Raw genomic sequence first — 21,526 nt, 5'->3', positions numbered from 1 at the left:
ATTCATTATTTCGGATAATTCGTAATTTAGGATAAATAAATTTTTGTTAGGTTCACTAACAGCAAAATTTGAAAGGAAATTCCAATAATTTAATAGTTAGTTATTAGTTATTATTTCACATTTTCAGATTTTCTTTCTTATTTTGGGATTTTGTAATTTCTGAATTCGAGTTTCAGATTAAAAATTTTCTGAATTTATTTTATTTATTGGATAAATTCGTATTTATTACGTTTCACTGTCAGCCAAATTTCAAAGGAAATTCCAATACCTATAATTTAATAGTTAGTATTAGTTAGGATTTTCGGATTTTCGCTCTTATTTTCGGATTTTGGTTCTTTTGAATTTTTGGATTTTCGTTCTGATTTTCAGATTTTTTTCAATTTTCTATTTTTTTTTTTATTTTATAATTTTCGAATTTCCAAAGCCTCGACTTTTCAGATTTTCAAAACAATTTGTTAAAAGGGTTTTCGTTAATTCTAATATTTCCAAATTAACAAATTTATCGATTTTGTCAAAAAACTAAATTGGAAGAAAATTAACTGCACATGTCTGGTATAAATGAAGATCCTGCGAGCTACCAGGGATGATCAATCAGTGCAATAGTTATCAGCTGCTAAGGTCTCATAAAGGTGTACTAAATGTATAATAAATAATCAAAGTGTCACGCTATAATGTATGACTAATGTGCATCCTGTAAATGAATGCCTTAAAAACATTACCAGTGTTCCATTATATAACATCCAAATATATAGTGCAATGTATTCTTATTATTGCAATAAAAAGTGCTACTGTGCTAACACTATAAACAATATATGAAAAAAAATGTTGTTACACATTTAAACCTATTGAGTTGAACCGCACAGGTCTACTCCGTTATATATTCTATTATATTGCTGACATCTAGTGGTTCTATTTTGCATTGCAATATAGCCCTGTGCTGTATGCAATGGTTTCTGGGCTCAGCATATTAAAGTGTATGTAAACTAGAGCTGCACGATTAATCGCGGAGAGAATCGCAATCTCGATTATCCCCACCCGCGATCTCCCCGCGGGAAGACCCGCGATTCTTGTGTGTCAACGCCGGTTCCACGTAACCAGCGTGGAACGCAAATGGCGCCAATATCGGAACCGACGTCAGCAGCCTGCGCCGTTGGATAGATTCCTGGGCTTCTCTCGGAGTTCTGTACATCTGTAGTGTGTATCCATGCGCCACCCAGTGGTTGCCGGCGGAACTGCTTCTGATGTATTAATCTTTCTCACAGTTCTGTACAACTGTTTATCCATGCGCCACCCAATGGTTGCTGGTGGTACTGCTGATGTATAAAAAAGAGACCAGTGATAAGTCTATAATGTTAAAGACCATATAACTCCTATGAAAAAAGCATAATCAAAGTTTGATTCTGCTTTTTTCATAGGTGTTATGGTCTTTAGCATTATAGACATATCACTGGTCTGTTTTTTATATATTAATTTTCAGATAAATTACAGGTTTATTTATTTATTTGGGGGGGGGGGGTTTCTGGCATTCAGTTTTTGAGAATCGTGATCTTTAGTCTAAGCAAAAGAGTTGTGATTCTCATTTTGACCAGAATCGTGCAGCTCTAATGTAAACAATGATGCGCCATTTTTGTCTTCTGTTATATAAGGGTGAGGGCGGGAAGAGTGGTGATTAGTCGTTCCTGAGAGTGTCACATATGTGACTAGTCTGTCCAGCAAACCGGCTGGCCTTATATTTTAGTATAAGGGTTGTCATACTGTGCTAAAGATGGCTGCAAAACTTTTCAAGAACCTCCGTATATACATACAGTGCAGGTGTGCAAAATGCTGTAAATTAAGAATGCTTTCAAAAATAGAAGTGTTAAAGGGTTTGTAAAGAAAACGTTCTTTTTTTTTTTTTTTTTTTTTATAAATAACAAACATGTTATACTTACCTCCACTGTGCAGCTCGTTTTGCACAAAGTGGCCTTGATCCACGTCTTCTGGGGTCCCTCGGCGGCGGTCTCTGGTCCACCCGGCAGGAACTCCACACATTCCTGCGAGCTTCCTCGATTAGTGTGAAGTCCTTGCGGGCGCGCTCCTGTGAGCGGCTATAGCCGCTTGCTGTATCAGTCGGCCCCGCTCCTCAGCGCTCCGCGTCATTGGATGTAATTGACAGCAGCGCCAGCCAATAGCTGCGCTGCTTTCAATTCATCCGCTCTAGCCAATCAACGGCCAGGCTAAGCAGCAAAGAAAATGTCTGGGACCTTCGAGGGGTCAGCTAAGTATAACAGGGGGCGGGGGGTATACTCTGAAGTTTTTTCACCTTAATGCATAGAATGACTTTTTTTTTTTTCCTTTACAACCCCTTTAATAGTTTATTTGTTTATCAATCAATTAAAATGGAAAGTAAATGAACAGAAGATAAATCAAATCAATATTTGGTGTGAACACCCTTCGACAAACAGCATCAATTCTTTTAGGTACACTTGCACAGAGCTTTTGAAGGAACTTGGCAGATAGATTGTTCCAAACATTTTGGATTAGACCAGTGTTTCTCAATTCCAGTCCTCAGGCCCCCCCAACAGGTCAGGTTTTCAGGATTTCCCTCAGATGAAAAGGCTGTGGTGATTACTAAGGCAGTGAAACTGATCAAATCACCTGTGCAAAATAATGGAAATCCTGAAAACCTGACCTGTTGGGGGGGCCTGAGGACTGGAATTGAGAAACACTGGATTAGACCAATCGCACACCTCCCTGATGGTATGGCATGATGGCCAAATATCTGCCCGGATTTCTCAGCATTGAGGACTCCATTGATTCTGACAACCTCCAACTCTATTTGCAGAAATGCAGCCCCAAACTTTCAAGGAACCTCCACCATGCTTCACAGTTTCCTGCAGACACTATTTATTATACCGCTCTCCAGACCTTCACCAACAAACTGACTCCTGCTGTAGCCAAATATTTCACATTTTGACTCATCAGTCCAGAGCACCCTCTGCCATTATTCTGCACCCAAGTTCTTATGTTTTCATGCATAGGAAATGGAGGCAAGGCTAAGCGATTCAACTACAAACTAAACCATAGTAACTGGGGTGCAGAAAAATGGCAACAGGTGCTCTGGACTGATGAGTGAAAATGAGAAATATTTGGCTGTAACAGGAGGCAGTTTGTTGGTGAAGACTGACAGATCGCGCTCCTGTGCGGCCCTGTGAGAGGCGCGTTCTGGGGAGGACATCATAGGATTATTCTGCTCTAAGTCTATATCAATATATTTTTTAGTGAATGCATTGATGCGCACCTGTCACTGGGATCAATCTATTTGAGAAAATTAGACTTTATATAGTTATTTATTCCGCTGTACTTTTTGAATGCAAATGGAATTTTTTTAGCTGGACTAATTTGATTTATAATAATTTACTCCTGGGGTTGATGGATCCTAAATGTTTCTATAGATTCTGGAGAGAGGAAGCTTTGTGTTTTGTGACCTTCTTCATCTTCAATATAGTCCAGAGCAATTCTTTCCAGTCATACAGTTATTAAATATATAGAAAATCTAATCAGACATACTGTAAAGGACTGTAGTGATGTTATATGATGCCAGGCAGAATAGTTTCATGTACTAGCATAGGAAGGATGGATCCTATTGGTTAATAGAGACTCCATTTTTTTTGTATGATTTAAATTTCATTGGATGGGATCAGATCTGTAGACTCTGGTGCCCCCACCCATGGCTGAATTACAGCAATTAAAATAATAAAAAATACATTTGAATTTCTTCATGAATTGTATGTATTCTGCTACATATTTTTGGTAAACAAAAATCCCAATAAGTGTATATTGATTTGCGCAAAAGTTATAGCGTCTACAAGCTATGGTGTATATATACTGGCATTTCGATTCATATTTTATACAAGTAATGGTATGGATCAGTGACTGATAGCAAGTGTGCGATATTGCGGTGGACAATTGGACATTAACTGACACTTTTGACGCTTTGTGGTAACCAGTGACACTAATACAGTGATCGGTGCTAAAAATATGAACTGTCACTGTACTGACACTGACTGGGAAGAGGTCAAACATCTAGGGCTAAATCAATAATCAAAGGGTTAAATGTGCGCCTAGCCAGTGTTTTTGTGTACTTTGTGGGGTGCTTTTGCTAAGGGAACTTAAGGAATTTCCAGGGAAAGAAAATTCAACATATGTATGTAATTCTGCACAGAAAGGCCACCCTGCTATTTGGGGGGGGGGGGGGGGTGTTAAATGGTTTTCATGGGTAGGGCTTAAAAAAATGCAATTTAACATTTTTTTTTTTTTTTTTTAAACATTGGGGATTGCTGTGCTTTCTTACAGTAAACATGCTTTCTGATAATTTTCTGAAGAGTTCACCTATTTATCCATAAGAACCCTTTCACACTGAGGCGGTTGCAGGCGTTTTAGTGCTAGAAATAGCCTCCAAACAGCACCTGAAAACCGCCACCTATTCATTGCAGTGTGTCTTTTCACACTGGCGCTGTGCACTTGCGGGATGTTAGGAAAAGTCCTGCAAGCAGCATCTTTGGGGAGGGTTGGGAGCTCTCCCAAAATTCTCTGCCCATTGAAATGAATGGGCATCGCTTCCAAAGCGCTGCAACACAGGCATTTTAAGCGCCCCGCTAGCAGCCGAAAAGCGCTGCTTAAACAGCACTAAAGCAACGCTAAAATGAGCAATGCTTTAGCTCTAACGCGGCCAGAGTGTGAAAGGGGTTCAAACCAGCCCATAAAATGATGTCATTAGTGTATAGTGCTCTGTAAGACCCATTTCACACTTTAAAAAAAGCACCTGAAAAGCTCACAAACACGGCTTCCCGTTAAAATCATTTGATACATTCACACTGGGGCGGTGCGCTGGCAGGGAGGTAAAAAAACTCCTGCAAGCAACATCTTTGGAGCATGTTTGGAGAGCTCCATTGCAATGAATTGAAATCGCCTGAAAAGCGCTCAGTGTTTTAAAATATAAATTATATCAATTGTACATTGAAGACATCCGGTGGCTATATTTGGTATTGCAGCTAAGCTCTATGCTGTCCTCTACCTTTGGAGTTATTATTATTATTATACAGGATTTATATAGCGCCAATAATTTGCACAGCTCTTTACAACTTGAGGGCAGACAGTACAGGTATAATTACCTGTTGATTTTGCCAGATATCTTGTGAGCTGATTGCACAAGGAGGGGGGGGGGGGAGTATGGACATGAGGAGGAAGCGGAGATAAGAGGACGGTGTTCTTCATAATTCATCAGACATTATATAGGCAGAGCGGATGACATGCTTAGGAATTCAGAGCCAAAATTACACTGTGTTGTCATGTCAGAGAGGAAGGTGGGAGCACACTTTTTTTTCCTTCTAGAGACAGTGTTATCAAAATTGCAGGTCTGGGTACAGAAAACATTGTATATAGTTGCTGGGATAAAGAGACGGGAAGTACATTAGAGCAGTGGTTCCCCTTGGCCATCCATTTCCATAAATTGTCCCCTTCCTCCCCTGACAGGGGGCACAGCATGGTAGGTGGTAGGATAGTGTTAGCAGCATCATTGTACCCTCCTTGCCCCTTTAGCACCCCCCTGCACCTACCCTGCCACTCACTCACTGGTATGATGGTATTCAGTGACCAGAGAACTCATAAACTCTGCAGATGAGCAGCATTCTCCTCCATTCCAAAAGTCCGCATTAAAGATACTGAGCCTGTGTACAATACCTTTTGTGTCTGCACTAGTACATTGCTGCGTGTGCATTCCCAGCTGCAGTAGCACTGCATGTCCAGGACAGGGTGCCATGCAAGAATGAAGGGGGCACAGAGGAATCCACATGTCAACTATGGTGAGTTTAATCTAGAACCTGCTTTGTCACTGAGCATCCCTGGCAAGCCTCTACCAAGCTCACAAACCAGCAGTGCCCTTTCACACCTCCTCCCCATTGCTCCTATGCCAGATTCCGCTGCCCATCCTTCTACTCAGATCCCTCTGCTTGTCCTGTTCTACAGATCAGAGTTTTATTGTACAGCTGCAACTCCCCTATATTCAGCCACTATCAGAGACAGAAAAGAGGATTGAGGAGCTCTGAAAGGTGACACGGGTGCCGGCACCATAACAACCAATGGCACCATATGACCTGGCCAACCTCAAAATGGAAATGCATTAAACTGTGCATTACAGCTGCATAATACTGCAATTAATGATAAAGAGCCCTTTTTTACACTGGGGCGGTAGAGCACCGCTATTTTTAGCGGCACTTTCCCAACGTTTCTGTGGCGCTATTCAGCCGCTAGAGGGGCGCTTTTAACCCCTGCTAGCGGGCGAAAAAGGGTTAAAACTGTTTGGCGGCACTGCCCGTAGATTTCAATGGGCAGGGGTGCTTTAGGTGTATTCACCGCTCCTACAGCGCCTCAAAGATGCGGCTAGCAGGACTTTTTTTTACCATCCTGCCAGCGCACCCTTCAGTGTGAAAGTCCTCGGGCTTTCTCATTGGAGTGAAAGGAGCGGCTCTTTCAGGGCGCATTTTATGTGCTATTTTTAGCGTTATAGCGCCTGCAAAGCGCCTCTGTGTGAAAGGGGTCTAATGGTTCCTACCATAAAAAAAAATTAGCTTGTACTCCAGGTCCCTTGAGTGACAACTCTGAATCCATTGCAACTGCTGAAATCGGATCCAAGATGGCGGCACCCAGCAGCAGTCTCAGGGATTTTGGATATCTACACAAGGGAGGCATTTACAAGTAACTGACAAACATAAAATATGGTAAATGCTCATAGAATAGATTTTTTTTTTTTACATAAGTAAAGACTGAGACAAAGTGATAAAAATATAGGTTTTATTTTACGTAAAGAATAGCTTTATAGACACAATTGTGTTTTTATTTCATGGTGGAGGAAAATCCAAAGTTATTTAAAATGGTTTGACTGCCCAGATCACATTTTATACAGCAGCTCAGCCATTTTGCCAGCAGCCAAACAAGCAGAGTCAGCCCAACGATTTGCTGGATCACGTGACGTCACAGAGACACAAGGCAGTGAATAGATGGGCTGCATTCCTACAGATGACAACTCACTTTGCAAATTGGCTGACAAAAGGGTTGGCGCAACCGTCCCTTTAAACTCCTGTCCGTTAGTGTGTTGTTGTCACTTTTTGTTACATAAGAACTCCAACCCATTGCCAAGTGGGCGTGTTAAATCTAAAAGTGTAAAACAACCGCGTAGTTTTTATTTTTTTCGTCTTGTAGGCACACAATGCGTTCGCATGTCAATTTCCGTTTGTCCACATTTCCCCCTATATAATGGGTCAACTCGTTCATTTGAAATACACCCACAGACCCAATGCTAGTATCTCCTCACAGGCACAACTACTGCAAATCCACAAGTTTGATGCTTTTTTATTTTATGACATAAGATCTTAAGAGTGACACAAGTTATAGCATCCTGGGAAAAGCGTGAGTGGCGGAGACGAGGGTGACCAAGAGACGCTGAACCACAGGGAGCATGGTGATGAATTCCGACCTAAGAAAAAGACAGGAGGACGAAGCCTTGCTTTGGTGAGTGTCTCGTGTTGATTGGTTGTGAAACAGAATGCTACAGGCGTGTCCTTAGTAGCTTGAAGTCGATTTAGACCTAGTCACCCTGCAGGACGGACCTAACAAATTATAAGGACACAGCAGCTGAGAGGTATAACTTCATTCTGTAGTGTTATTTTGTACGTTGCCGCTCCCGCGGGTACCTTCCGATTTCATAGCAAGAATGGGTTGGTAGCATTCATGGCTTGGGTGTTCGAAGGGGGGATGGCAGAGTTGTGATGTGGCAAGGTGGCTGCCATGTTTATGTTCATCCCTGCTGGCGGTACAGCGGGTAGCGTTGACATGCCCAGTAAAGGGGGTGGTATGGAGGCCTCGTTAGCCATTGCTGGCATGTTGTTGAAGGACGGTGCGACTCCCATCATGGGACTGGAACGCAGCTGGTTTAGGGTCAGGGCTTGAGGCTGGTTGAGCTGGAAGGGGTTGATAGCAGGAGTAGATGCTGGAGCAGTTTGTCCTAGGAACAGAAGAGACAGAATTCATTAGTGTTCCCGGAGCTAGGTCTGAACACAGTACAAATAAACCTCAACCTACAACTAATTAGATAAACAAAATACATAGAGGAGAGCTGTTTTATCTGCAAAAGGATATGTATTTCTATCAGTCCAGTCCTGACTGCTCTGCCACATAGCATAGCCCTGTCTGGCAAGGCATGAGACCTGTTTTTTCTCTGCTACCCTTCATTTACACTCCCAGGTATCATCCCTTCCCTGTCTGTGACTGAACAGTGAAAGGAGAAGCAACAAACTGATGAGCTCATCACTCTGCTCTCATCTCCTATCAGTACATGAGCACTACAGCACAAGTGATTGACTCTTTGAGCTCCCGCTCCCAGCTTGGACTCTGCTGTACTATCACTTTATGGGATTGATGCCAAACCAAATACAGTACTACCTTGGACTGCGAGCATAATTCGTTCCAGAAATGTGCTTGTAATCCAAAGCAGTCTTATATCAAAGCAAATTTCCCCATAAGAAATAATGGAAACTCAGACGATTCGATCCACAACCTTCAGTTTATAGTCCATATACAAAGATTTTAGCAATTTACAGTAAGTGGACCTTTAGTAATTTTTTCTTGTACAAAGAGTTTTATTGAAAAAAAAGGTACATCAACAAACAAAAAGAGTACAAAAGAGAAAAAGACTGTGGTGGACACAGCATAAGGTATCAAACATCAGAACAAATAGTCCGTAGACCTGAGATCAATCCGGCACTTAGGGATCCAAAAGCGAATCCAGAAAACCGGCAATACAATGTCCTCAACTCCAGTAGCCTGCTAAATTAACCTAATGTCGGCTTAGGTGACATACCGGCTAACACGCCGGGGCAAATGTAGAACTTAAAAGCAAAGTTGCTATACGATACACAACATTACCAAAATATAAAAAAAAATAAAAAAATAAAGATATTAAATAAAATAACAAACCAAAAATTAAAATTCAAGCAGGCACATAGCAGAGGATATCAGTTTTTCAAAATATAAAATAAATAATGCATCCTGTGTCCAGGGCCGACAGGACCAGGCCCGAGGGCCCAAGCCACAAAGAACAAAGAAAGAGAGGATGAAAAGAGAGTCCACTAGATAGGTTGCATGAGCAAGTAGCAATGAAGAGAAAGAGGAAAAGAAATAGAGAAAAGAAAATAGAAAAATGAAAGAAAGAAAAATAGAAAGAAAGAAAGAATGAAAGAGAGAAGGGGGTCCACGGGGCAGGGGGAACAGAGACCTATCAAAGAGAAAGTAGTGTTGGGTTAAATCGTGAAAGGTGGACCTTTAGTAATTTTTTAATTGTTCCATCTTTTAAATTAGGGTTGTCCCGATACCACTTTTTTAGGACCGAGTAGAAGTACCGATACTTTTTTTCATGTACTCGCCGATACCGAATACCGATACCTTTTTTTTTTTTTTTAAAAGTGTCCCCAAATGCAGCCATGTCCCCCCACATATATCCAGCCATGTCCCCCCACATATATCCAGCCATGTCCCCCCACATATATGCAGCCATGTCCCCCCACATATATCCAGCCATGTCCCCCCACATATATCCAGCCATGTCCCCCCACATATATCCAGCCATGCCCCCCCCACATATATCCAGCCATGCCCCCCCCCACATATATCCAGCCATGTCCCCCCCACATATATCCAGCCATGTCCCCCCCACATATATGCAGCCATGTCCCCCCACATATATGCAGCCATGTCCCCCCACATATATCCAGCCAAAGTACAAATTTTAAGGTGGTGTACATGCCAAAGCCCTGAAATCCTTGGCAGAACAGATGTAGGAACTAAAAGCCTTGTTGTGAAGGGTTGTGGTACTGATTTATAATTTATTGAGAATTGACCTTCAGTGCCTTATGCAATACTCTCGTAACTTAAGCGAAATTAACTAAATTACAATGGTAATAAATACAATTTTACATATTTAGCTCCCTAGATGCATGGATGCCACACTGAAGAAGTATTAAAAGTCAAAAATCCTCATAAAATAAAATAAAAAATAAAATGTAGTATACACAGTTGGCCTCTAGATGTCAATATCGCACTCAATAATCCTGCAAAGTACAGAAAGACATACAAAATGAAACCAAACGCATAAAGTATTCATGCAGCCATGTCCCCCCACATATATCCAGCCATGTCCCCCCATATATTGCCGCCATGTCCCCCATACCTGCTAGATGATGATGCCGCTGCCGCATTAATCAGCGTGCGGGGAACATTACATGTAGCTTTCGTTTGAATAGCTGTCCATTCCTTGCCGCGCCGTGTATAGACACTCCCCCTTGCTCGGGATTGGACGGATCTGTCCAATCCCGTCTATGCGCGGCGGGGAATGGACAGCTATTCAAACGAAAGCTGCCTGTAATGTTCCCCGCACGCTGATTAACGCGGCGGCTTTGCGGTATGCTGGGGGGGGGGGGGAGTATTCAATTCAGGCATCGGGTGCATTTACAAGTACTCCCGCAGGCGAATAGAACTTCCCCTTCAGAGTTCCGTCGTACGTCACCGCGCTTTGTTCATCATTTTGTATAAATGATGGTGTGTGGGCAACATCGTTTTTAATGATGAAGTTGGAAAAACAACGTTGTTTGGACATGCTGAAAAACGTCGTTTTTTTTTTCATGCCGAAAAACGACCGTGTGTACGCGGCATATGACACGTGAGTCAAATCTCTTTACATTGAGAGATCTCAAACGCTTTTCCCCAACTCCCAGTCTCAATTACATGGCCTCTGGCTACCAAGCATGACTACACACATTCTATTGTCATTGGGCAGTGAGATGAGAAGATCATACAGGCTCCCACAGAGATAAATGCCAAGTATACATCGCATTTAATACATAAGCACAATTTGATAAGACTATTTACATTAAATGGTAACCTGAAGTGACCTAAAATATTTCTAAAGGAAAACTGTAACACAAAATATACGTATCCTTTTCCCCTCCCCGTTCCCTGACCTAACCCACATGATGGTATGAATAGGCCCTATTCTCACAATTTTATAAAGTGATTTCAAAAGTAATTTTCAAAATAGTTAAAGCAGTAATAAAATGGAGGTAGTTAAAAAACCAACAAAAAAAAAAAACCTGCAAAGCAATGTCATAATGTGCTAGTATGCATTGCATACTAGCACATTATGAAAAATGTACCTTGGCACGAAGCCCTCCAGCACCGAGAGGGCTGACATCTTCCCACGGGTTTCCTTCCGGGTTCGCTGCCTCCGGCTACACGAGTGTCCGGGGGCACGATGACGTCACTCCCACATATGCACACTGTGAGCCGGTCCTTCAGAGAGCATATGCCAGTGATGTCATAAGCTGCATGCAGTCTGAATATCTCCCAAACTTTGCAAGTTTAGGAGATATTCACAATACCTACAGGTAAGCCCTATTATAGTCAGGTAAGGTACCGGAAGCCCTATTGTAGTCGGGTAAGGTACAGGTATTATAGGCTTACCTGTAGGTACAAGTGGTGTAACCGAGTATACTACCACTCTAATTCTGCAACTATCAATGAAATAATCCCTAGTGATCCTGCCATGAAGGTCCATGGTCAGGCACTTCCTGCTATAGGAGGGCCACACTGCCCATCTCCCAACTTTGCTGTTGCACTGACTTTTCATTGATACTACAAATGGCTATGCCGATGCACATTACGCAGGCGTGGTTCGCTGTTGCCACCTTCAGGAAGCCTGGCCTGAGAAATGCCATGCATCTATCGCTGGTGTGCATGTGGGACAAGAAATGTCTGCAAAGCCTCTGCAGGAGATCAGCAGTACTGAGAAACCATGTAGGAAGAAAAATATATTCTATTTTAAAAACTGGCAATTGTTTATTGATACAAGCAAGCTAAACATCATTCTTTTAGGGTTTATTTCTAATTTAAAGCAGAGCTTCACCCTAAAGTGGAACTTCCACTCATTGGATTCCTCCCCCCTCTGGTGCCACAATTGGCACATTTCGGGGGGGGGGGGGGGAAGGGGTGGGACAGGATACCTTTGACAGGTATCCTTTCCCACTTTCGGTATTCCGGCCTTGTCCATGACGCGACAGTGATGTCACCGCTCGGCTCCCTCCTCCCCTGGCCACCGGGATAATAGGAGAGAGGAGCGGGGCCTCGCTCATGTGCAGTAGGGTTCCCGGCGTGAAGCCGAAAAGGCTACACTGCCGGGTTTCTTTACCCGCAATGGCGGCGGCAGTGCAGCCTTTTGGCTTCACGCCGGGAACCCTACTGCCGACATCACAGGTAAGTGTCCATTTATTAAAAGCCAGCAGCTGCAGTATGTGTAGCTGCTGGCTTTTAATTTTATTTTATTTTCCCAGACCTCCCTTTTAATATTAATGATCTTCTAAAGTATAGGACGACTCCCTCTTCACTTATGTGCCTTACAGACCTTCCTATTGAGATGGCAATTACTATTATTTGATCAACCTTACATTTTTTTACTAATATGTAGCTTATATGTACTAATATGTACCTGTGAGGTTCCTACGAGTTGTATATATCTGTTTGTATTACTCTAATATATGATACTTAATCTGTGGAACTCCTTGTATTGTTCTTTTAAAATTTTAAATAAAGTTTACTGTTAAAAAAAGCACAAATAACCAGCAATGGTTATTCACTATAAAAAAAGAAAGAAAAAAAAAAAAAGGAAAAACGTGCCCAAGGGATTTATGCTGTCCTGTTAAGTAGGATGAGCCAGAAAGGGCACGGGAGGTTGTGGTAGGATCAGGTCTGATCTGTAAGTGAAGGGATGCAATGGTAAAAGGAGGTTCTGGGAAGGTCCTGCGACTCAGTCTGTATTGTGAGAGGCCTTATTCTATCTCTGTGAATAGAAGGGGGGGGGACTACAAGGCATTTCAGGAATTCCCAAAGTAAACAGGTCATTTCCGATTTCCAGGCAGACAGGAAAAACACAGGAAAGGAACTTTCTCTGGAATTAAGAGGCCTTGGCCTGGTGCCACAGACAATTAGAAAGTCTTTGTGAAACTAGAGAGCAGGGAAGCCTACTATGCATGAAAATCCTGCATGAGGGAACTTGATTGGAGGTCTGGGGGGCCAGGGAGGATTATGAGGTTTAGGACATCCCAGAGCTGGGATTCACATATAGGAACTCTTTACTGGTCGAAAGGTTTGTAAAGTAACTCTCAGGCATGTGAAAAATGGGATTGGGACTGCAAAAATTAAAACGGTTGTATACCCAAAAATAATAATAATAAAAAAAAAACCTGCAAGGCAAAGGCATAATAAGCTAGTATGACTAGCATACAACTCATTATCAATTACTTACCTTAGATCGAAGAACCCACACCGACCGTCGTTCCTCTCCTCCGCCGCCATGAGCCCCGGAGTGACTTCCGGGTATCACCGCTCCAGCGCTGTGACTGGCCGGAGCGGCGATAACGTCACTCCCATGTGCGTGCGCGAGGAACCGGCACGCGTGCCTTTCCGGCAGGCTCCCATTCAAGACCTGGTGCGCTCAGTGCGCCTGCGCGCCGTAGACACTGTTTCCTGAATTTGTGCAAATATCTCCTTAACCATGTAGGTTAAGGAGATATTGCAAGCACCTACAGGTAAGCCTCAGTATAGGCTTACCTGTAGGTGCAAGTACTATATGAGGGTATACAACCGCTTTAAAAAAGGATCTAAATGGGCAATGTGACCAGCTCTCTCAATAAAGCACAACTTACCCCTACCTATTGACACTTCCCTTCACCACACTCCCCTAGTCACCATGTTTGTCCTTTGGTGCCACAGGTCTAGTCCCTGCCTAGGCCCCTTGTCGAGAGGGTTAAAAATCTTCTCCCGCCCTCCTTGTTTTCGGACCTAGCCGTTGGCTGACCAGGCCCAAACACTGCATCCTGGAAAAAACAGGGTCCCATGTGTCCCCCAAAACAGAATTTCCGATGTGACATTGTAGGAAAGGTGAGTATCAGTGGGTTGGTAGGAATGTGCCCCATCAAGAGAGCCTGCTCACTTTGCCATTAATGGAAAGGAGATGACTACACTTTCCATATCTTACTATTGTCCTGGCTCCAGGCTGTTATCCTCCCCACTTTTCAGACTACTAGTTTAGGCCAGCCCTAGACTGTTCGAATCTTGACTGGTTCAGCAAGAAACCGTCAAAATTCTATCCATGTATGGGCTGGTTGAATGTTCCAAGTTGGTGGATCGATCAACTTGGGTACAACAAGCCTGCTGGATTTTGCATATGATTATTGCTAGCGACTAGTGTAGCCACTAGAGATTATCACTGTCTTCTCCCAGTGGGGACGGATTCCGTGCCACCACGCCAGGAGAGGACAATGGCTCGTGGTTGCAGGAAAGAAATTTGCTCAGTGCATGGGCTGCTTAACATTACCATGCTGCTGTCACGACCTTGAGTTCTCTCCATCGTCTGCACCCATCTAAGTACCCCCACCACCTTACCCATCTGGTTTTTAAGGTTCCATGCACACCAGCTTTTTTTTTTTTTAAAACGCCTGCATGGACACATAGGATAACCTAGGAACAGCGTTTTTTTAAGCCAGTATGCATGGAGCCTTAACCAGTACCTGTAAGTCAAGGCTGATTGCAACTGTCTCCTGCTGTGTGCGCCAAACGAATATAAAGATTCATAGCTAAACATGCGCATGTGCCCTTCATGGCCCTTTTATCATTAATGATGGTGAAAGCCAGTGGTCGCAGGTGCTCAATATTTTTTTTGTGGGTGGGGGGTCATATCAGGGATGCCTTACCTTTATGGAGGCAGGGGGAAGGAAGAGCCACGGCCACTTTGACCGATTCTCCCGGCGAGCACACAGAGACATATTTTACTCCCAGTGGAACAGGGGGCTCCTGATTGGCCAGGAGGAGAATGAGGTAGACAATAGCGTGTATTTGCTATTGTCACACAAGTTGGTGTGCTCGGGGCACCCACCCTTTTTTTTAAGCCAATTAGAGCCTCATGCTCTAATCATGTACTTAAAAAAAAAAACGGGACCCTGCACGTAGTTTTGGGGGCTGGAAGCAAGGGGGGGGGGGGGTTGGATCAGCGCCCTGCGTTACGAAAGAAGAAAAAGGCCAGCTTTAAAGTAATACACACTCAGCTTTAAGCACTTTCAGAATCTTATTTAATCGCTTAGTAGGTGTGCAGTTTTCTTGCCTTTTTATCCTTGCCTATATTCAATTTTTTTGGTGATTTGGCCACTGCCCCAGCTTTCCTGTTTCGAGATGGCTCCCTTATCTTGAAGCATCCTATGGAGCCACCCTTGCATGCGGTGACTAGAATTATACTGTGTAGTTTACTGGATAATGTTATTTTTATTGTTTTCAATGTGATAAAAAAAAAAAAACGCTGAGGGCTTAATACTATTTTCAGCTTTGTCCGCCAACATATCAAATCAAACACTTTGGACAACTGCTTGCCAAAAGTGATGATGGTTTACATGGGGGGTGTGACGTCTTACACCAGTAATGGCTTCTATTTTGTAAATACGCTTCATCCATAATGCTTATTGTTGATCTCTGTGAATTTCTCTTGGCCTCTGTGTCTCACTGACCATCAGTTGTAGTCATTCCAAATCTGACAATATCGGTCAATCTTTAATAAATGGTTTTTGCGCTGCATTATTATTTTCCACCTGCTATAAATTGCTAAGCATTTTCAAGATTCCTCCTTCTAGCAGCTGCTGGCAGTTAGGGCATTGAACATTCCCAGACCAGAACATCAGCGGGTCAATTGGGCATGGTACTGCTCCTAAGCAGTGTGCACATTCCTATCCTGTACTGAAAACCATTTCTGAGAACTGCATGTGGCTGCATCTTCTTATCTAGACATAGACCCGGTATGGGCTAGGGCAGAGGGTATGTCTACAATTAGACTGAGCAGAAGCTAGGTTTGGGCTTGATCAGAGCCAAAGGTGAGGTTTAGGGTAGAACATAAATAATGGATATGTTAAGGGTAGGGGAAGAGAGAATCAGGCTAATTTATAAGGTATGCTAACTTTGTAAAAGTAAAAGGTACGGTTAAAATCAGACTAGGTTACAGGATATAATTATAATTATGCAAGGACAGAAGGTATAGTTTCTGCTAGGGCAGAGGATATGGTTAGGATTAGGCTTGGTCAGATGTTAATAGAACTCAGCTAGGGCAGAGGGTATTGTCTCCATAAGGCTAGGAAGTTTAATTTTGACTTGGCTAGAGCAGACAATATGGTAGAAGATTTGGCTAAAGTGATACCAAAGTGTGTTCTTTTTTTTTTCATTTAAAAATAAAAACATGTTATACTTGCCTGCTCTGTACAATGGTTTTGCACAGAGAAGCCCAGATCCTCCTCTTCTTGGGCCCCTCGCAGGCACTTCTGCACCCTCCCTTCGCCGAGTACCCCTACAACAAGCAGCTTGCTATGGGGCACCAGACCCGCTGCTCTGTGTGTCCATTAAGACACAGATGGTTCAGCCCAGCCCCCCTCTCTCTCTCTCTCTCTCTCTCTCTCTCTCCTCATTGGCTCATTGACTTTGACAGCAGTGGGAGCCAATGGTGCCTGCTGCTGTGTCTCGGACAATCAGGAAGGAGAGACCCAGGCAGCCAATTCTCTCGTTCAACATCACTGGATGGGGATGGGCTCAGTTAAGTATTAGGGGGGCTGCTGCACACAGAAGGTTTTTTTTTATCTTAGAAGATAAAAAACCTCCTGACTTTACAACCACCTTAAATGTGAACATACAGTTAAAGCAGCAAAAAAAAACCCTGCAAGGTAAAGGCATAATGTGCTAGTATGCATTGCATATGAAAGACATATGCATATGAAAGACTTACCTTAAAACTAAGCCCTCCAGCGGCACAGCTGCAGGGCCTTCCATCTTCACGTGGTGTTCCTTTCGGGTTCGCGGGCCTCGGACGCTCGATTAGCTGAGCCACAGTGATGCCGCGGCACAGAGCTTTCAAGGAACGGCACTGGATGCCTTTACTTCAGAGCACATGCACAGTGACATCACCGACTGCTACTCTTTAGAATATCTCCTAAATGGTGCACGTTTAGGAAATATTTATTTAACCTACGTGAAAGCCTTAGTTATTATTATACAGGATTTATACTGTATAGCGTCAACAGTTTGCAACATGGGGGCACACATTACAGTTACAATACAAATCAATACAGGAGGGATCAGAGGGCCCTGCTGGCTACAGTTTACAATCTAGAAGAGAGGGATTATTTAGGCATACCTGTATGTAAAAAATAATGGGGCAGATCCACATACACTTGCGCAGGGTATCTAAGATACGCTATGCCGCTGTAACTTACCTTTGTTTGGTTTGAATCCTCAACAAATTTGCGCCGTAAGTTACGGCGGCGTAGTGTATCTCTTGCGGCGTAAAGGGCGTGTAATTCAAATGGATGTAATGGGGGCTTGTTTTATGCTAATACGTCGTGACCCGACGTAAACAACGTTTTTTTTTAACTGCGCATGCGCCGTCCCTGGGGGTATCCCAGTGCGCATGCTCGAAATTAAACCGGAACCCGCCAATGCTTACGACGGTGACGTCATTCTACGCAAATTCCTATTTGCGAACGACTTACGCAAACGACGTAAAAAATTAAAAATTGTACGCGGGAAGGACGGCCATACTTAACATTGAGTACGCCTCAGTATAGCAGCTTTAACTATACGCCGGAAAAAGCCGAACGCAAACGACGGAAAAAAATGCGCCGGCCGGATGTACGTTTGTGGATCGCCGTAAATAGCTCATTTGCATACTCAACGCGGATTTCGACGGGAACGCCACCTAGCGGCCGCCGAAAAATTGCAGCCGAGATGCCGTCGTATCTTGTTTTGAGGATTCAAAACAAAGATACGACACGGGCATTTTGAAGATACGTCGGCGTAATTTCTTTGTGGATCTGCCCCAATGTCTTTACTACCAATGTAACAATATGTCAGAATGTATGAATAGGCAGAAATAGAGGGTATAACTGGGATTAAGTTAGAGCAGAAGGTATGGTCAGGATTAGGGTAGGGTGGAAGGTATGGTACAGATTAGGCTAGGGTGGAAGGAATGGTCAGGATTAGGGTAGGGTGGAAGGTATGGTACAGATTAGGCTAGGGCGGAAGGAATGGCCAGGATTATGTTCAGGTGGAAGAGATGATAATGATTAGGATGAAGTCAGGGTGGAACATGTGATTAGGGTGGTAGGTATGGTTAGGGTTTGGCACGTACATACGTGATTATGCTAGGACATAAGGTCTGGTAAGGATTATATTAGGGCAGAAGGTATGGTCAGGATTAGCTGCACTAAAGAGTAGACTAGAGTCTAGGTTTAGCTAGCGGAATTCGACATTCTCCATTTTCTGGATGGTAAACACTGATATTGTAAGCAATTTACCCTTGGCCCCTATTGAGGACCTGCCAAGCTGACTCTAGCTTGCTCACCATCTTTCACACTAATTCACATTACTTGCTGTATTTGTACCTGCTGCAGATTCATATTATAAAATGGCATTAAGAATAACGATTAAAAAAAAAGGTGAATGTGCAAATCGCCTGTTTATGAACAGCCGCCAAATGTTCTTTTAACAATATGCCAGGAAGTTTGATTGTGATAAACATACTTATGATCTGCATACTACTTCAAAGTAATGCTGGCCATACACTATCTAAAAAATAGTTCGAAATTCGGTCATTTAGACAGTTTGTTTGTTAATTGGCACAAATTCGATAATCATTGGGATGTTATTTTGAGCTGAAAAATCGAAGAACAAGTTTGGAAATGTTCTACCAAACAAACGATAAATTGGAAGCTTAATGTGTTTCCCGTCCGAACTGTCTGCACTAGATATATGTACAAAAACTAATGTCCACTGATTTATCGGTCATTACATGACGGCACTATCGTTTGCGCTCATGGCCGAATGTTCGTTTTTTTTAAAATGGGCTCAGCTGATTTCTCATATAGTGTATGGGCAGCATTAGTCAATCAGAAAGCAAATGTCTAGTAATCCCTAGCAACCAATTGGAGAACATGATTCTGCCTACAATACAGAGCTGGAGTTTGGATCGGTAGCCAGGGGGTAAGAAGGATGCCTTTTTTTTTCCTTTGGCTCTCACACAGCGTTATCACAAATGTCAATTACCAACAGCTAAAAAACATTTGAGATGTACCTGATGCCAGGAAAGGGTTAAACGTAGGGGCAGGCGGTGTGGGCATCGTCACCAGTGTCTCGAGGTTCACTAAGACGGCGTTGGGTCCCAGGAAGGATTCTGGGGTTTTGCGAGCCTGTTTGCCTGTGGTCATGGCCACTGGCTGAGAGTCGAAGAGGTCTGGACTGGTGGTGCCACTGCGTAAGGACGGTAATGTAGATATGGAATCTGCTAGAAGGAGGAAGACAAAATGGAGTCAGCTAGAGAGTCACCAATGCCAAATGTTTTTTTTTTTAAATAGAGCAACTGGAGGAGACCAAATCCCAACCAGTGTTGTAAGCCCTGCCCGAGTTCTCTCCTGCTGGACTACAGACCTTCCCCCATGTTATGAAAAAGATAAGGAAAGGGTAGGAATTCTGTATTTCAGCACATATTGATAATGCAGCAGTTAGGTCCTCACTCAAATTCTGGCAGGATCAAAAGGTATTTTAAACTCACTGTTCTTGTATTTAAATATGTTGCTGTTAAAGCGGAGCTCCGTTGTAAAAAAAAAATATTAAAAGCCAGCAGCTACAAATACTGCAGCTGCTGACTTTTAATATTAGGACACTTACCTGTCCTGGAGTCCAGCGCCGTTGGCAGCCTAAAACTAGCAATCGCTCGTCACTCTGCTGCCCCCACCGCCATCCTCAGTGAGGGAATAAGGAAGTGTTCCAGCTTCACTGCCCGATTCCCTACAGTGCATGCGCGAGTCGCGCAGCGCCGTCCTCACTGGTCCCCGCTGTGTTCTAGGAGCCGAGTGTTTCCCAGAACACAACGGGCGGGGGCGGGAAGTGACGCACTACCCGCAGAATCCCCGCAGAGAGGACTCCCAGAAGTGGGTGCAAATACCTGTCTTTGGGTATCTGCAAAAAGGTGACACCGGGGAGGGTTCCGATGAGGGTTCCGATGAGCGGAAGTTCCACTCTGGGGTGCCAAGGTTCACCATCACTGGCCTAGTACATTGGCACCTTTTCGGTTTTTTCTCTGCATCGTTCACTTTTGTGTGTCCTCTTTCACTCAGGATTGTATGATGTGGGTTTTTGAGCCTACTCTGCAGTTGGGGTGGTGCTGGTGGAGAATTTGGCCATCAGGTTCTTTCCTCTGCTTTGAGGGGCGGAGGTCTTTGAGTGAGTGAGTAACTTGTATAGCGCAACAAATGCGAACTTAATCGCCTCAAGGGAGAGCATCCCACCCAGTACTTGGTAGGCTTTAACGGATCATGAGAAGTGGGGTTCATTGGGCCTTTTGGATAGGGGTCCTTCCTCTTTGGGAGGGAACCATTTGGCAATTTCAGTACAGGCACCTGTACAATTGTGCAAGTCTGAAGAAAAGGCTGAAGTTTAGCTTTAAAGTGATATATATATATATTTTTTAAAACAAACATGTTATACTTGCATGCAATGTGCAATCATTTTGCACAAAGCAGCCCCAACTCTCATTTTATGGGGTTAACTGCCAGCACTCCTGGCTCCTCCTGCCTTCCAAGTACATCCCCTTGCAAGCTGCTTGCTGTGGGGGTACTTCAGCAGGCTTGATCCCCGAGCCGCACTTTGCCTCTATTGACACACACCGAACCTGACCCCTCTCCCTGCTCATTCGTCACTGGATTTGACAGCAGCAGGAGGCAATGGCTCCCGCTGTTCTCACAAAGTCCAATGAGGGGGAGCGAGAGAGCCAGTAGCACTGTTGCTCTCTGAATCAAGATCAGGCTCAGTAATGCCGCGTACTGACGGTCGTTTTTTGTGATGAAAAAAAAAGACGTTTTAAATCATGAAATAAAACAACGTTTTTGAAACTTCAATTTTCAAAAACTACGATACACACCATCGTTTTTTCACAATGGTCTAGCAAAGCGAGGTTACGTTCACCACTTTTTTCCATTGAAGCCTACTTCATAACTAGCTTCTGGGCATGCGTGGGTTTAAAAACGTTGTTTTAAACGTCGTTTTTTGCTACACACGGTCAATTTCTGTGAAACAAAAAATGACGTTTTGAAAAACGACACAAAAAATTCAAGCATGTTCGAATTTTTTTTTGTCGTTTTTTTGAAGACAAAAAACAACGTTTTGCCGACACACACGATCATTTTAAATTAAGTTTTTTAAAACGTCGGTTTTTTTTAACACAAAAAACGACCGTCTGTACGCGGCATTAGAGCCGGTTCACACAGGGGCGACCTAGGATCCGACTTGAAGTTGCCCCAAGTCGTGTGGTTGAGAAAATCAATGGAAGTGAATGGGAACCATCTTAATACACACTACTGAA

The 21,526-nt window shown here is 43.4% G+C and overlaps 1 protein-coding gene and 2 long non-coding RNA genes across 7 annotated transcripts in view; 1 reads left to right on the top strand and 2 right to left on the bottom strand.

The window, feature by feature from the left end:
* LOC120943236 overlaps window positions 1–21,526 on the top strand; it is a 104,387-nt gene that overhangs the window by 45,712 nt on the left and 37,149 nt on the right. The gene's annotated exons all lie outside the window — the stretch shown is intronic.
* Window positions 6,815–21,526, bottom strand: part of EPN2 (epsin 2) — an 81,399-nt gene continuing 66,687 nt past the window's right edge. For 3 of the 5 annotated variants that reach the window (XM_040356426.1, XM_040356429.1, XM_040356428.1), the window contains 2 exons: window positions 19,241–19,450; window positions 6,815–8,041 (listed from right to left, as the gene is read on the bottom strand). In XM_040356426.1, coding sequence (XP_040212360.1) covers window positions 7,740–8,041; window positions 19,241–19,450 — 512 coding nt within the window. In that variant the 3' untranslated portion in view covers window positions 6,815–7,739. The remainder of the gene's footprint in view (window positions 8,042–19,240; window positions 19,451–21,526) is intronic. The other 2 variants (XM_040356427.1, XM_040356431.1) reach the window with 2 other exon arrangements.
* LOC120943237 lies at window positions 8,203–9,453 on the bottom strand. Its single transcript, XR_005750275.1, has 2 exons — window positions 9,356–9,453; window positions 8,203–8,645 (listed from the first exon to the last, which is right to left on the bottom strand). It is a non-coding gene; the product is annotated as an uncharacterized LOC120943237 (long non-coding RNA).

This window comes from Rana temporaria, chromosome 6 (assembly GCF_905171775.1).
Source record: "Rana temporaria chromosome 6, aRanTem1.1, whole genome shotgun sequence".
Taxonomy (NCBI): Eukaryota; Metazoa; Chordata; class Amphibia; order Anura; family Ranidae; genus Rana; species Rana temporaria.
The sequence above is the reverse complement of the archived record's forward strand: the minus strand, read 5'-3'. Positions and strand labels throughout refer to the sequence as shown.